Here is a 17,489-nt window from a genome sequence, read left to right on the forward strand (position 1 = left end):
ATCCATCCATTGACTCCATACTCTTTCAGAACTTCCCAAAGTTTACTTCTATCTACCTTGTCAAAAGCTTTTTCTAGGTCAACAAATGTACAGAAAACTTTTCTTCCTACTCTCAAACTTTTTTTTCTGTTATTTTCCTTAAGCTAAATATTTGATCCGTACATGACCTTCCTGGCATAAACGCACTTTGGACTTCCCAAATCTTTGCTTCTGTTATTTTCATTACCCCACGAATAAGTATTTTTGAATATATTTTACTTACGGTGCTTAATAAGCTAATCCCTCTGTAATTATTGCACTCGCTTTTATTTCCCTTTCTCTTGTATATTGGTACGATAATAGCTTCTTTCCAATCCTCTGGGACGTCTCCCATCTCGAAACATAAATTTATCAATTCGCAAACTCTATGTGGTATGTACTCGCCACCGTGTTTAAGCATTTCAGCGTTAATACCGTCTACCCCGGCAGCCTTACCGTTTTTCAAGTTCTTCATTATATCCCTAACCTCAGTGACACAGACTTTTTCAATTGGGTTTTCCATCGCATCGTGTTCAACATCGCAGTTGTGGTGTCCTATAGCTCCATCTCCGAATCGTCTCCTAAAATAGTCTCTGAAAGCCTCTAGTATTCCGTCTGCATCATATACCATTTCCCCCCTACTATTTCTAATGTTGACAATTTCTGTACTTTTGTTTCCTTTCATTTTTTTATAAAGTAGTTTCCTGCTTCCTTCAAAGTCGTTTTGTATTTTTATCTCTTCTTCTGCTCTAATTGTATCTTTACTTTCTTTAACTAATCGTTTAAGTATCCTGTTTTCGCGTCTATAATTATTTCTACGTCTACTTATTTCCTCATTGCTAAGACCTGCGATGTTTAAAGTTCTCTTGTACGCTTCTCTTTTTACTTTTTGGGCAGCCTGAATTTCATCATTCCACCACGCATCACCAGAAATTCTTCCTACAACCGCGGTACCACACACTTCGATCGTACATCTAACAAGGATATCCCGTAACATTGTCCAGGCGCCCTCTAAATGTTTGTTTTTATACGGTCCTCCCATGTTGCCCTATCTATGCTTTCGATTATCTTATTTTGGAAATCTATTCGCACATCCGGTTTCTGTAGGTTCTCAATTTTTATTCGCGTTTGTTTTGCTTTCTTGGGTCTCTTTTTTCTCCAACCCCGACCGAAGTTAATTTTTGAGATCAGAAGGTAATGATCAGTATTGCATTCAGGACCCCTCATAACCCTTGTATCTTTGACTAACTCTCTAAGTCTTTCATCCGCAACAACAAAGTCAATTATACTGCGGCTATTTCCTTTAAACCAGGTGTACATGTGGATCATTTTATGCCTAAACCAAGTATTTGTGATAAACAGACCCCTTTCTAAGCATAGACCAACTAGTTTATCTCCGTTATAGTTTGTTCTTGGATCCCCAAAATTACCCAATACTCTTTCTGTATCCTGATTTTGGATGCCCACCCAACCGTTCATGTCTCCTAGTAGAATTATTCTTTCCCCATGTTCGCAGATGTTTATTGTGTCATTTAAAGTGTCCCAGAAGGCGTCTTTTACTTCTTTATGATCACTATCAACCGGCGCGTAGCATGCTATAATAAATAGTCTTCTGATTCCTACTTTCATTCTAGCCCACAGCAGTCTGGGAGACACGAAGCCATGGTCTCCGAGATGCTGCTTTGCTCTTTCATTCAAAATGAGACCTACTCCTTGTTTACCATGTGATTCACAGTCTACGCCTGACCATATTTCAAATCCGCCTTTCAACACGCCGTTTTTTATGTCTTTAGTTTCGCATCCCTTTTTCTTTGTTTCGGGCACACACAAAATATCTAGTTTCTTCACGTCCATTGTTTCACGCAATTCTTTTACCTTGAGATCATTTACTCCCCTAGCATTCCAAACACCCAGTCTCCATCCGTCGCCTGAAACATGACCTATAGATTTTCCGTGTGCATGCCTTTTGTCATTAAAAGTTCCAGTCCTTTCCGAGGCTATTTTGTAGTTTGTATTATTCATTGTTTAGATTGTACGCCCAACTAACACCTTTATGCAATAAGTTTATGATTTACATTTTTTTAAGATTTCAAGAGATTAATAAACATTTCAAAAGTTATACAAAATTTGTTGGCCTGGAACAAATCTTATACCCCTAAGAACCACCCCTATAATAAACGATATTTGAAAATTCAGAAAATCGACAAAAACAGCCAGAGGGTAATAAAAAGTTGGGTGTTTAACGTCCTGAAAAATTCCTCCTTTTGTTCCCCCGACTAATGCTGGTAGCAAGAAATCTCGCTCGGAAACAGAAAACCCAGCCTACACTAATAAGTTCCAAAAATTCTAGAAAATGTTAAGTTCAATTCGAAGTTAATACATATACGATCATTTAATAGCCTAGAAAATTTATAAAAAGCATCTCCCTAAGTATGGTAGTGGCAGAACATCTCGGTCGGATAACAAAAAACCACCCCTAATAAATCCCATTTTTGAAAATTCGGAAACTCGACAAAAACAGCCAGAGCGTAATAAAAAGTTGTGTGTTTAAGGTCTTGAAAAATTCACTCTTTTGTTTCCCGGGCTAATGCTGTTGGCAACAATTTTCGATTTCCGAGCAAGAACTTTTGCTTTCAGGATGTTAAACACCCAATCTTTTATTATCCTCTGGCTGTTTTTGTCGATGTTTCGAATTTTCAAAAATCGGATTTCATTAGGAGTGGATTTTTGGTATCCGACCGAGATGTTTTGCCACTACCATAATTAGGGGGATGCTTTTTATTAATTTTCTAGGCTATTAAATGATCGTATGTGTATTAACTTCGAACTGAATTGAACATTTTCCAGAATTTTTAGAACTTATTAATTAAGGGTGGGTTTTCGGTTTTCGAGCGAGATTTCTTGCCACCAGCATTAGTCGGGGGAACAAAAGGGGGAATTATTCACGACGTTAGAGGCCCAACTTTTTATTACCCTCTGGCTGTTTTTGTCGATTTTCCGAATTTTCCAAAATCGGATTTCATTAGGGGTGGGTTTTTGGTATCCGACCGAGATCTTCTGCCTCTACCATAATTAGGGGCTGTTTTGTATTATTTTTAAGGCTATTAAATGATCAGTTTCGAACTGAATTTGAAATTGTCTAGAATTTTTGAAACTTATTAATTAGGGGTGAGTTTTTAGTTTCCGAGCGAGATTTCTTTCCACTAGCATTAGTCGAAGGAACAAAAGGGGAAATTTTTCAGGACGTTAAACACATAACTTTTTATTACACTCTGGCTATTTTTGTCGATTTTCCGAATTTTCCAAAATCAGATTTCATTAGGGGTGGTTCTTAGGGGTTGAAGCGAGTTTTCTCAACACCATGAAATTTATTCTGCTTAAAACGGTCAGACATATTACTATCTTAAATATATATTAACTTTATCCACTTTGTAGTCGACTTTTCTGTCGCATCTACGGAAATCACTTTAGGGGTTGTTACTCCCCCCCAAATCAAAAATTTGGCGAAATTTCTTCATGGAATGCGTTTTTAGATTGCCAAAAATAATTTCAGCAACAAGAATCGTAAAATAAATTTTTTGTCGTCGTTTATGTGAACGTTCTAAACTCTGTGGTCATCATTTATTTCCAAAAAATACTATGGATGTATTCGCTATGGGTGCATCTATTTGTGCTCATTTTATGAGCATTTTGCTTCCTCATAGATAGCAAATAAACTTTACTTCTCGAAGAGAGAGATTTTTCTCTAACAGAGAAAAAATGGATATTATCAATATTTTTCAAGCTCATGTATGTTTCTGTCTTACTTGAAATCTTATTTTCAGAAAATCAGAAAGTTCATCAAAATGTCAACTGACGTGTTCTATTGCAATGAACACATCGACAAGTTTTCTTCATAGAAATATTGTAACTGTCTTAGTTTTTACTTTTTAAGTTGCTATGTATTAATCAAAAATTGTCATCGAAAGTTCGTCAATAGATCAATCCACGCGTCTCGAAGACGCGAAGTTTCTCTCATATCAAGAAGATAAACATATATTTTTTAAATTTATAAATCGGTATTGCTAGATTATAAGAGGTCATGGATGGTACGTCAATATATCATTCGACGTGCCTCAAAGACGCAAACAAAGATGACAGATACAGAACTGTAGTATTCCTTATATGAGAGAACGTTTTTGCATATATACAGAATACACAATAGTTTTTTAAACTTCATAAATTAGTACTGGTGGGTCATAAAAAGCTCAACAATAGATCGATCGATGCGTTTCAATGATGCGAACAAATAAACTGCATATAGTATTGTCGTATTTTGAATATCAAAAAAGTTTTCTCATAAAAACAGAATAAATTTTTTTTCAAACTTCATAAATCGGTACTGTCAGGTCATAAAAGATTCAAAAACAGGTCGAACGATGCGTCTCGAAGACTTTCATGACTCAGAATTTCATGATCGGACTCTTTTACTATTCAAAATATGGTGAACACAAAAAAGTTACACACATCCGGACATAAAAAAAAAATAGTTTCGAGCTCCTCGAGTCGAATTATATCGAAATATGTCCAAAAAGTTCATCTGAAAATGTAAGTCCCTCCATAAGAAAGCAATATAGTAACCTTATTTTTCTAAAATTTTGAAGAGGGAAGTTTCAAATTCCGGAAAAGTTTTACTTGCAAAAGAAAAAGAATTTTTGAATTGAAGCAAATTCTGATTTGGAACAAGAAGTTTTCGAAATCTGATCAATTCTGACTTGAAAAAAGATTTTTAGATTACTTTAAAGATGACGAGACAAAATTATAATTATTTACGGAAATTTTTGTTTATATTTCATTTACTAATTTCCCGTCCAAATTCAGAACTATCATTCTTTTAGAAAATTCCCTATACCAAGCGAAAATCAAATTCATTTCCAAAATTCCCTGTTCCAAGTCAGAATTATATTTATTCACCAAATTTTTTATTATAACTCATTTTTTTCAAATTTGGAAGAGGAAACTTTTAAATTGTGACGAATTCTGACTCTGAAAATCCAAATCGATATTGGTTTAAAAACAATACCTGTTCCATGTCAAAAATGCCCTGTTCCAAGACAAACTAAAACTCTTTATAAAAACACTCTGTCATAAGGCGAAATTATAATTTTTTTCGATATTTCTTGTTCCAAAGTTAGAAGTATACTTATTCTTTACTGGATTTCCCTGCACCAATCGCAAAATAATGTTTTTTACTTAAATTCCCTGTTCCAACTCAGAATTAAAGTAATAAAATATTTGTAATCACTTTTGATTCGCATATTAATACATTCAAAAGGTTCAAAAAGGAAATAAAATATCAAACAAATAAATAAATAATTTAGTATAAATTACTAAACATTATTCGGAAAACTTCCGAATTTTAGAGATCCTTTTAGTAAGTAAACTTATTTTATTAATTTTTGAACATAAATTATTATTTTTAAAGTTTTTTGTCAATAATTTAGCTTCTGAAATGGCATCACCAAAATTTGAGAGTTATGAGTATAATTATTTCAGAGTTTTTCAATTTAAAAGAATTAAATATTATTTTATATTTTAAGTTACTTATTGAAGAGATCAAAAATATATATTTTTATATTTATCGTAATTGTGAATAACACGAAAAGTGGGAGTTTTTTTAACATACTTTTATTTTTTCTCGTAAGTGGCGCAAAAGAGCAAGGGGCATTTTTGGTAGAAATGTTATAGATGTGCAAACTTTTATATTAAATATTTTTTTGGAGCTTTTGTTGTTTTCCAGAAAAATCCGAAAATATGGTTTTATGAACAAATTTTCCTAGTCGCAAAAACTTCTAAAGAAGGCGGTAAAGCTTACTAGAAATGATGTCTGATTTCTTTAAAAAATGGGACGACTGAAAAATCCCGAAAAATAAAATTTCCGACATCGTAAAATTTCACAATAATAAAATTACCGAACTTTTTATAATATTGCAGAATTAAAAATTTTAAGATTTTAAACATTCCCGACAGAACGATGACGAATTATAAAATATCCAAACTAGAAAATTCCCTAATTTAAACAATTAATTTTTTAAAATAAATTCTGGTAATATATTAAAAATAAAAAATAAAAAATTTTTATAAACATTATTTTTAATGTTTTTAGAATTACTTTTAAAATTAAAAATAATAATGGAAAAAATTTTTTTTGAAAATATCGTTTTTTTTTTCAACTATAGTTATTTTAAATTCAAACAATAATGTCAGTAACTTTAAATATTCAAAATAATTTCTTTGCTAAAAATATTTAATTATTCGATTTTTGATAAATAATATTTATAAAACAAAATTTTTTCAATTGTTTAAATTCGGGAATTTTTTAATTTGAGAATTTTGCAGTTTCAATATTTTATAATTCTGCAATTTTCTGTCGGGAATTTTATTATTCAGAAGTGTTCAAAATCGATAATATTATAAACTATTGAGAATTTTATTATTCGGGAATTTTTAAATTTGGAAATTTTAGTATTCATGAGTTTTATTATTAGGAAATTTTATTTTTTGGGAATTTTACAGTGTCGAGAATGTTACTCTTAGGGATTTTTCAGTCGTCCCAAAAAACTGTACAAGTTCAAATAAAAACTTCGTGCTTTTTTCAATGACTTGACACGACAAAATCATGGTTGGGTTCCGAAACTGAATGGAATTTGGAAGCAATTTTACTCAATTTTTAATGTTTTTACTACGCTGGTACCCCTATTGGTATTTAAGATATTCAATGAGTTGATTTTCCACAAAAATAAAAAATTGTTATATTTTATAAAATGACGCGTAATTATGAGAAGTTTAACATACTTCAACAGTATTATAAAATCTTGAATCTTACTTATGGCATGTTCCTCCCTAATTTGTTGATTTAAAATCTAGGAAACTGCATGAATGTTTTTTAAAGTAAATACTGCATACCTCATAATAGGATGAATCCAAAGAATCATAAGAAAGCCAGTGAAGCTTGGATGTCTCATGTGACCATAGAAGCGCCTCAATTCTCTAGACTTCATATTCATTGGGCAAGGTCTACAAGAAATCTTGTAAAGAACTTGTTTTAATCCAACCAACTCTGATATGTCCATCATCAAACAACCACTATATATAAAAACCCAACCCAGAACATGAATCGCTGTCATTAACAGCCATATTTTGGAATATGAAGTTGTGTTGATGTTCCAAAGCGTCACCAATGACACAGGCACCCAAGTTTTAACCATCAAGTGAAGAACAGCTGCGCTACATGCGTTATACACGCTTCGATCGAGATCTTCTATTTTTAAGGCAGAGTAAATTCTTTTTACGAAATCACTAGCCATAACGGAATGCTGAAGTATGAAGGCACTTATGAGGCAGGTGTCTATCAAGAAATCCCATAGCATAGTCAGGACTAAATTGTCATCTGAAAAATATGAAGATTAGATTTTTAATTATTGGGATCATATTTGTACTCACCAAATTAAAAAATACGACCTTGGTGACTACTCAAATCCTGAATTAAAATTTTCTGTTAATCTCAAGGATCACAGCGCAGAAAGAGCAACAACAAAAAAACGAATTTTCTATTGATGCCGTTCGATACGAGACTGTCTCGATAAAGTATCGAAAAATCTCGGTTTTTTCTCGTATCGGTATCGGTTTTCGAGACTCCAGTCTCGGTTTTGTCTCGTATCGTTTTCGTATCGGCGAACCGATATATCGCTCGTATCGTCTCGCGATTCTGAGACCAGACTGCTGTATTTTCAATGTATCATATTATTACATTTTTGCATTGTTTCTAAATTAGAAAATAATGAACAAAAAATTTCATTAATTATGAATGTTAAGAACATGAAGAATACTCTCTTTTAGATTTTTAAGCTTCAAAACTTTTAAAATTTCTACATGTCTCTTAAACCAACTTAATTTTTTTTTAATTTTGAAAAACTGTATAAATTACAAAAACGGAAGGTGGCAGTACAGAGCTGGATAACCAACAAAATAGAAATGTTTCGAAACAGAGAAAAAGGAGCCTGTAAAATCGAAATCATCGTTAAAAGATGAAGCAGGTATCCACTTCCGAGATAAAGTATTGCTCAATTTAAGTCAAAACTGTTTTATTACAAAAATTTATCGACGTCTGATGAAGTGGATGTTGAAGTTGGCAATCTCAAAGTGACACTTTTCTAAAACTGGAGCAGGCTTGTTTGCAGAATGCGATAAAAATGTAATGTTTCAGTTAAAACAAATGGACAAAATTACTCTGTAGATATGAACCGCGTGAATAGGGGTAAATGAAGTTTAATGTTAAATACTGCTAATTCCGACAAAAACGACCGAGAATTTGGAGATAAAAATTTCATCGGTTTTAAAAATCAGCTTTGAATAGCGATTAGAAATTGAATTTTAAATTTGTCACAAAAATAAAAACTTATTCCCCAAATATGGGTATGTTGAATGATAATAACAAACAAATTATTTTTTCCTGATGAAATAAAAGTTGAAGATCATGTTATCGGTGATATAACAGTATTACAGACATTTTTTTGATAAAAATCCTCAAAAATAAGAAATCTTATATTATTTATTTTGTGATTAAATGATAGTAATTTCAAAAAATATTACCAAACTAAAATGTTAATAAAAATTGTGAATGATAATAAAATTATATTTTAAACCAATCATTTTACCACAATAGGAAATTAATTTGTTATGCATTTTGTATGCAATAAACCCATTTTTTATCAAAACGGTGTTCACTAAGTTTTTTGCAGCTACTTTTAAATTACGCGTTTCTAAAAGAGTAAATTATAAATAAGTTTCAATAGAAAGCTTTTACTGATTTTTTCCGTAAATGTCAATTTCTTATTTTTGTTTTGATAATAAGAATATTAATAATTTTGTGATTAGATTTTTCCATATTTTTTCCAATAATTGTGACTATAATATTAATACAAGCAAATTTAAAAACTCAAAAGAAAATAAAATTTAATTTTATTAACACTAAAACACATCTAATAATAACCTATTATAGATATTAACACATTTGTATTATGAGAGCAGGATAATCAGTATTACCATTTTGATTTTGAAGTATAAATCCAATTTTTGTCTATGATTTCACGGAAAACTTAAAAATATATCTGAAGATTTCAGATACGTTAGAATTGAATTTAGAAAAACGTACAGAACTTTTTTTTATCTTATACAATGTTACAAAATCTGAGGTGTAATTTGTCAGTTTGACGTTTCAAACTTTAGAACTTTTAGAAATTTGGAAAAAATTATGAAATATTTTATATTTTTTCGGCAACATTTTCAAGTTTGGGATTATTTTTAGTCTCTTCAAAAATTCTTAAATTAGTTCTTATCTTGGAAACCAACTCGAATTTTTCTAACAAATTAAGAAAAACTTTCAAAATTACAAAAGTTGCACCAATACATTTCCACAAATCTTTCACATTTTATAGAATTATTTTTTTAATCGTTCTGAATTTTGTTTAATAAGTAATTATTAAAATAAAAAATTATTTCAAATTTTTCCAAGAATTTTGAGAAAATATTTGTATTTTCTTTTAATCTTTCAAAATTATTTAAAAGTTTGTTTAGAAATGTTAAAAAATGTACGTTTTTGATCGAAAGTTTCGCTTATTTCTCTTCAAAACCTAAATAACCTTGAAATATTTTTAAAACGCCGAATAATTCTTAATATCTTTCTAAATAATTCGAATTTTTTCTTTAAAAAAATCTGATAAATTGAATAAAATTACCTAAAACCCTTCCACAGTCTTTTTATGAAAAGTTTGTAAATGTGTTTAAAAACTTTGAAATCTTTTTTGAATATTTTCGCCAAATTAATTTTTCAAAAAGAAAAAGAATCAATTTAAATTTTTCTAGAAAACTTAAGAAAAATTTTTATTCTCTTGAAATCTTTCAAAACAAGTGAAAGGCTTCTAAATTTTTTGTTTTCTATATTTGGAAATTTACTTCTTGTGAAAAATTCCTAAAAGTCTTTGGAACTAACTCGAATAAAGAAAATTGGATAAAATTAAAACATTATAAATAAACTTATAAATAATCTTCTAATTTTTTTTCAAAACTTTAAAAAAATTCTAAATATCTGTTTAAATATTTTGAATTTTTCCTGAAATTTAAAAAAAAACTGCAAAATGAAAAAATACCTTAAAATATTTCAGATTCTTTTTGGGCCAAGTGTGCAAGTTTTTGAAATATTAGAAATGGTTGTTTTTCAAATAAAAAATAAAAATTAATTATAAAATTTTTCTAGGAAACTGAAGACAATTCATCATTTTCTTGAAACCTTTCAAAACGCTTGAAAAGCTTCTAAATACGTTGTTGGCTATCTTCAAAAATATAATTTTTCTTAAAATTGTATTGCTATATTTTCAAGACTTAAATTGTTCTTGAATCATTTTAAAACTTCTAAATAACTCGTAAGCTTTCACTAATTATAAGATAAATAAATAAGCTAACATAAAACATAAAATAGCTCAAGAAATAAAAATTAAGAGAACTTATTTTTATAAAAACTTTTGTTTAAATAAAACAAACTTTTATTTGACCAGTAAACGATTTGATTTAAAACCTGAATTGAAACAAGTTTCAGTTTGTTTGAATGAAACAAATAACTAAGTGAGTGATTTAAAATTTCTTCCCTACACTCTCTCTCTCTCCTATTGTGAACGAGGAAAATCCCATCTAGTCATTTTGTCTCGGAATTCCGATACGATACCGATACGAGACAACACTTTCGATATTTTTCCGATGCGACACAAAACCGAGAAATACAAATCCGAGACTGGAAGGGGAGTATCGTATCAGTATCGTCTCAGTATAGAAAAATTTCGCTCGGGGGCATCACTAGAATTTTCAATAAAATAATTAAATTTCAACAAAATATATGAATCTTCAAGTACATAGTTGGATTTTCAATTTAATAAGATAAATTTTTAACCAAAACTGAAAAGGTTAAATTTCCAAAAAAATAGTTAAATTTTCAACCAAAGTGATGAATTTTTAACCAAAACTATGAATCTTCTGCTGGAATAGTTGAATTTTAACGAAAATTGTTATTTTTCAACAAACCACATCAATTTCCAAACAAATAGTCGAAATTTCAACCAAAAATGATAAATATTATACTAAAAATGATAAATATTGAACAAAAAATCAAATAGTTAAATTTTTAGTTTAAAAAAAATTTATTTATAACCCAAAAAACAACTAATTTTCAACAAATTAGTTAAATTTTTAACCAAAGGGATAAATTTCCAACCAAAATGATAAATCATTCTACTGAAATAATTGAATTTAAAAAATGCGATCTTTCCACTCAATGATGAATCTTTAATTCGAATAGTTGAATGTTAAATCAGAAAGATTAAATTTAAACCAAGAAGAATAATTTTCAATTAAAAAGACGAAATTTCAATAAAATACATGAACTTTCTATCAAACAGGAATTTTGAATTAAAATTATGAATCAATAAAAAATGAATTTTTAACCAGCGAATTTGACGTGCAAGCAAGTAGTTGCATGTATACAATGATCATGCATTTCTAACCAATAAAGCTTAATTCTCAACAAAAAATGTGGAAGTTGATATTTATACACAAAAAGATCCGCAATAAAAAATTTATTAATTGAATTTTTCAACTAAAGACGATCAATTGTCAAACAAGGATGGAATAGTTAAACTTTTACTTTAAACTATTTATTGAAAGAAAAAGTTTTTATAAATTTTTACACAATGTGAGGAATTTTCATCCAAAATTATGAATCGTCTGTCAGAATAGTTGAATTTTAAACGAAAAATAATAACTTTCTGCAAAAAAAAAACGGATTCTCAACAAAATACATAAAATTCCAACCAAATATGTAGGTGAAATTTCAACTAAAAAAAGATAAATTTTTAATCAAAAATAGAACAGTTAAATTTCCAGTTAACATTTTTTTTCAACCACCTAAAAAAACTAATTTTCAACCAAATTGTTAAATGTTCAACTGCAAACGGCCAATTTTCAACCAAAGATATAATAGTTAAAATTTTAGTTTCAAATAGTTATTTTTCAAACAGTTACATTTTTAACGAATATAATATGAATTTTCTACAAAAAATACGAATTTTCAACAAAATGCCTCCAATTTCAACAAATAGTTGAAAAATCAACTAAAAAAGATCAATTAAAATTTTTTTAAATGGAACAGTTAAGTTTTCAGTTTAAAAAAGTTACTTTTAAGAAAAACAACCAAATTAATTTTTTAAACAAAATTATGAATTTTCTACTCAAATGATGAATCCTCAATAAAAAGATGAATTTAGAACAGAAGAGTTTAACGCTTAAGCAACTAGTTGAATTTCCATAACAAAAGTTGAATTCTCAATGCAAAATTTAATAGATGATATTTTGACAAAGATTTTTATTTTAAATAAAAAAATAGTTGAATTCAACCAAAAAAACTAATTTTCAAAAAGAGTTGAATTTTTAACCAAATACTACAATCCATTATTATAAAGCTACTTTCACAAATGAAATAACAAATTTTTTTAAATCCTTAAAAGTTAAAGAAGAACATGGATTGTCCAAATAATTAATTTTGTGATATGTGAATTTTACTTTTTAAATACGAAGTGTCAAGGCTCACCGCAAATATTTGTCTTACATTCACCGAATTTTAGAGCATAGACGCCCTTTTCCAACTCTCAAGGGCTTACCGAAAATATTTGTTCTACGCTTACTTAATTTCGGTGAACCTAGACACGGTTTTTTAAATATTATGAAATTGTCTTACAGAAAAAACAAAGATCAATTTCTAACTTATAGCTCGAAAACGAGATGCAATAAAAAGTTATACCTGAAATAATAATAAAGAATTTTACCTGATTCTGGACGACTGGCAATTTTTTGATTATCATACTGGTTTGATAAGAAATACATAAAGTTGCACAGAACGTAAAATGTGTAGAGAAAACTGCTCCCCCAAACACTAAAACGCAAAGTTTCTGAAAGCATTTTCACAGCTTTGGAAACGAATTTATATATGTATCAAAATATACTCATGAATCTAATTTTGAATGATGGTATTCTTGTTACAAAAAGGGAAAGCAATGAAACCCGCTGGGTGCTGACACCGTGATAGTTACATACATGACAGCAGTGTATTTATAGGTTAGTCGTCACCCGTCAGACAGAAAAGCAAACAATCTTCTGGATCTTCTGCGTCCTTCGGCTTCGTCTGCTACTAGGTCTCTAGATGAACAATTTCACCACACATTCAGTACAAAAAGTTACTATGAAAATAACCTATGTCCCACTAGTGCTAATTTTGCATTGGTTGGACTAAAACAATCCTAACCTGTCAACCAATGAAAAAATTGTATAGTTGATCACTGATTTCGTTGGGCAAAATATTGTCGCGTGGTCGCTGTGTTTGTTCATTTTTGTTTGTAAACAAAAACGTAAACAGCTGAAGTTTAACAACTGTTTCACAAAATAATAATTAACGTTCACCAATTTATCATGTGTGGCTGTTGTTATATAAAATTATTGTGAACTTGAAACTTTCAAAATCATTTGATCGTTGACTTTTTGAACAAAAAGAGTTTGTTTTGTTTCTTTGGGTGTTTAATTGGCTATTCCCGTTTGTATTACGATTTTTCAAAAAGAAAAAAAATGTGTGGACGCTGTGGCTGGTAAGTTAATATTTCAACCACATTTCAACTCTTTATAATTGTTATTTAATTGCAAAAAAACTCCAAAATAAAAAAAAATTGATTCTCTATAAAGTCGATAAATTGCAGGTTACGCGTATTTTGTATCATTGTTTTGTATATTCTTTGTGGCGGTATTTGGCATGCTTGAATAGATTTAAAAGTACATGAAATAATTTTCTTGTAATTTTAAATTGTATTTGCGATGTAACTTACATATATATTATAGGCAGCGCCGTAGCTATCCCTATTCGGGCCCGGTGCGAATAGGTTCCCCGCGCCCCACCATTTAATTTATTAATTTAATTATTAATTAAATTTATTGCTTAAAGCTCTATGGAAATCCCTTGGAATTCCTTGAAATTTTTTAACGACAACTGATGTCATGGCTATCTCTTTAAAATCTTTTGATATTTTCTGAAATCTTACGAAATATTGTTTGAAACTCATAATGTATAAATCTCGTTTAATTCCTTCGAAGTTTTAATTACCCTTAACGATTAAATCCTTCAGAATATGTTGAAATTTATAACATCTATTAAATGTTGTGAAATCCTTTGAAAGCTCTGAAATCCTTATAAATCACTAGAAGGCCCTTGAAATTACTTTTAATTTATTCCCTAAAGTTTCAGAGGAATCCGTTGGAATGACTTGAAATCTTTTAAATATAACAACAAAAAAACATTATAATCAATTCTGGATGACTTTTAAGATCCTTTAAAATTGTCTGAAATTCCATGGAATTCTCTGAAAACCCTTAAAAATATTCAAGTCTTCTTTAATTACTTTGCAATTTTTTAAATACCCTTAACTCTTTAAAATCCTTTAAAATATGTTAAAATTGATCACATCTATTAAACCTTGTGAAATCCCTAAAACGGCTTGAAATTTGTAATATCTTCTAAAATTCCTTTTAAAAAAGGCCCATAACAGCCTTACGAAGACTAGAACTCCGTTAAAATTTCATTCCATCTCATTTACTCCCTAAATTTCCCTAGAAATTCTTACAAATTCCGTAAAATATCTTGATGTACTTGAAATCCTCTGAAACCTTTGATGACCTTTTATAACCCCTTGACATCTTTTAAATCTTGAAATTTCTTAGAATCTTGTAAAATATTCTCAAATCCGTTAAAATCCATTGTAATTTTGTAAATCTTATTTAAGTCCTTGGAAATTCTATCAAATTCCAGAACCCCTAAAATACTTTGAAAATTTTTCAAATGATGAAAATTTTTGAAATTTCGATTTTCGAATTTAGATTATGTTATTTTACCCAATCAGCGAAGAAGTATTCTAATATATTTAAAGGCAAAGTGATAAAATATTTACATTAGCGAGAAATATTTACGAAAATAGTACCATAGTGTCATTTTTGTTTTAAATATTAGCAAAATAGTTGCATCGTTAAAAACAAGTATCAAAGACCGTCAATGAATGTTTCATGAGTCGTAGTAATTGCCGCCCCTTGTGGATGGCAGAGATCTGATTATAGGACATCACTTTTCAGCATTGGATCATGACTTTTCAGTTAATAAAAAAAACATATGTTTGACATTTTTTCCAAAAAAGAATTTTTTGTAGTTATAGGATACATATTTATATTTCAGTACATTTCAACCCACAACTCTGAGTCGAGTTTGTCAATACAAAGATTCTTCTTCTGGCAAATATCGCCAAGCACAGTGGGTTCCTTCGAAAGTTGATGATATTCAATACAAGCCTTCCTATAACATGGGACCTCGTAGTGTCCTACCTATTTTGACATCTGGATCTCATGTTAATAGTGATCAAGAAAGAATTATTTGTCCTATGCTTTGGGGAATGATACCTCCGTGGCATCAGGTGTGCTACAATTTTTCAATTTAATATTAATATTGTATAATATATAATTTTTACCATGCTTCTTTTTTGCCATGCATCTTCAAATATTATTATTTACAATAAATGTACACGCGCGAAGCGCTTGTCCACTTCTTTGGATATTTATTTCCTATAACTATAAACAATTTAAAAATCCATTATATAACAAAGTTTTAAATATTTTCGAAAAAATAATTAATCATTCTCACTTGAAAGCATTTGAACTTTAAAAAATTAATTAATCAATTTTTATTTGAAAACATTCCATATAAGACAATTTTAGAGTGGGAAAAACTTTGAAAAAGGACAAAATTTCGAATGGAATGAAAAGGAATTGAACTTGTACAATTTCTAAATACATGCGTTTAAAATTGAAACATTTGTAATTAGAATCTCTCAAAATTGAAAAATTTCAGGCTAAAATGTTGAAAATTGGACAATTTCATTAGAAAGGTATTTAATTTGTATACTTTCTAAATCAAAGCGTTCGAAATTAAAAAATTTTATTTTAACTTGAAGAATATCGAAATTAAATTATTTCAGATTAGAATTTTGAAAATTGAATTATTTAACTTAAAAGGCATTGAATAAAAAACAACAAATTTCTACTACCGAACGTGGAAGATTAAACGAATCTAAACTTCATTTAAAATTGAAAAAAATGTCTGGTCGCCAAGAATTGTGATATTAAAAGTTTTTTTATATGCAAACCCTTTAAATTTTCTAACATTTTAAGTAAATTTAGATAATTTATACAATAGAAATGTTCAAAATTATTAATATACTTTGCAAAATTCAAATATAGCGTTTAACATAAAAATGTAAAACTCTAAGATTGTAACCATATAAAACTAAAGAAATTATTCAATTACTCAGGTATCAATTTCAGATATTTTAATTTTTGTCTACTTTAATTTGAAACAAAACAATTGTTGACTTCTTTATTTCAAATGGTTTAATTTTTAACAGTTCATTTAGAAAATTTTGTCATTCCTGACATTTTCCAATCAAATATTTTTCAGTTTTAAATTAATCAATTTTTTAAAATCTTTAACTAAAATCAAAGATTTTAAGGATTAATAGGGAAAATAAAAACTTTAAAAAACGAATACAAAAAATTTCTATAGTTATGATTCCAATGTTTAAAATTGCACAATTTTATTTTATTCTTTTTTCTATCCGTAGTTCTAAAATATCCTCATTGTTAAGGCTTGAATTTAATCACAAATCCTTTAAACTGAAAATTGTTCAACTATCAAGTCTGTCAATTATTTGATATTCTACGAATTTCAAACCCAGACAATTGTATAGATTTCAAATTGCAATCAAACAATTAAAAATATTAAAATGTTAAATTATGCAATTTAGAAATACCAATCAAACTATCAATAATAATTAAATAATCAAATAGTAAAACCAATAAAATAAAATCAATCAGACAATGAAACTATTAAGGCTTTCAATATGAATTTTTGAAATGGTTAATAATATGGTTGTGCTGATATTTTAAATATTGTAATTTGAAAGTGCAACATTATAAAATTTTGAAACTTCCAAAATTTGAGAAGTTTTAAACTAAATATTTCTTTACTTAATCTTTTAAACAAAAGGGAACCATAGATGATAAATATATTATTAATAAGTATCATATTATGTAATATTAAATGACCTTTAAAGTGATTAGATACACTTTTTTAACTAAAAATATGATTTTCATCCAAAAAAGTGCTGTCTTTTTCACCGTTCAAAATTGAGAAATCTTTAATATGGTGAGTATTGGAAACTTTCAAAAATATTGAATTGAAACCTGAATTGTTGAAATTAATTTTGCTTAAAAATTTATAAGGTGACAAAATGAGGCGATACAAA

At 28.8% G+C, this 17,489-nt stretch overlaps 2 protein-coding genes across 2 annotated transcripts in view; one reads left to right on the forward strand and one right to left on the reverse strand.

The window, feature by feature from the left end:
- LOC117177515 (nurim homolog) overlaps positions 1-13,278 on the reverse strand; it is a 14,249-nt gene extending 971 nt beyond the window's left edge. Inside the window, exons 1-2 of the mRNA XM_033368270.1 lie at positions 12,927-13,278; positions 6,964-7,447 (exon numbers count right to left, since the gene is read on the reverse strand). Of these exons, the coding sequence (XP_033224161.1) occupies positions 6,964-7,447; positions 12,927-13,059 (617 nt within the window). The 5' untranslated portion in view covers positions 13,060-13,278. The remainder of the gene's footprint in view (positions 1-6,963; positions 7,448-12,926) is intronic.
- Positions 13,279-13,444: 166 nt separating this feature from the next.
- Positions 13,445-17,489, forward strand: part of LOC117176527 (tyrosine-protein phosphatase non-receptor type 61F-like) — a 33,849-nt gene continuing 29,804 nt past the window's right edge. The window contains exons 1-2 of the mRNA XM_033366782.1: positions 13,445-13,739; positions 15,368-15,602. Coding sequence (XP_033222673.1) covers positions 13,720-13,739; positions 15,368-15,602 — 255 coding nt within the window. The 5' untranslated portion in view covers positions 13,445-13,719. The remainder of the gene's footprint in view (positions 13,740-15,367; positions 15,603-17,489) is intronic.

Source organism: Belonocnema kinseyi, chromosome 7, assembly GCF_010883055.1.
Source record: "Belonocnema kinseyi isolate 2016_QV_RU_SX_M_011 chromosome 7, B_treatae_v1, whole genome shotgun sequence".
NCBI classification, from domain to species: Eukaryota; Metazoa; Arthropoda; class Insecta; order Hymenoptera; family Cynipidae; genus Belonocnema; species Belonocnema kinseyi.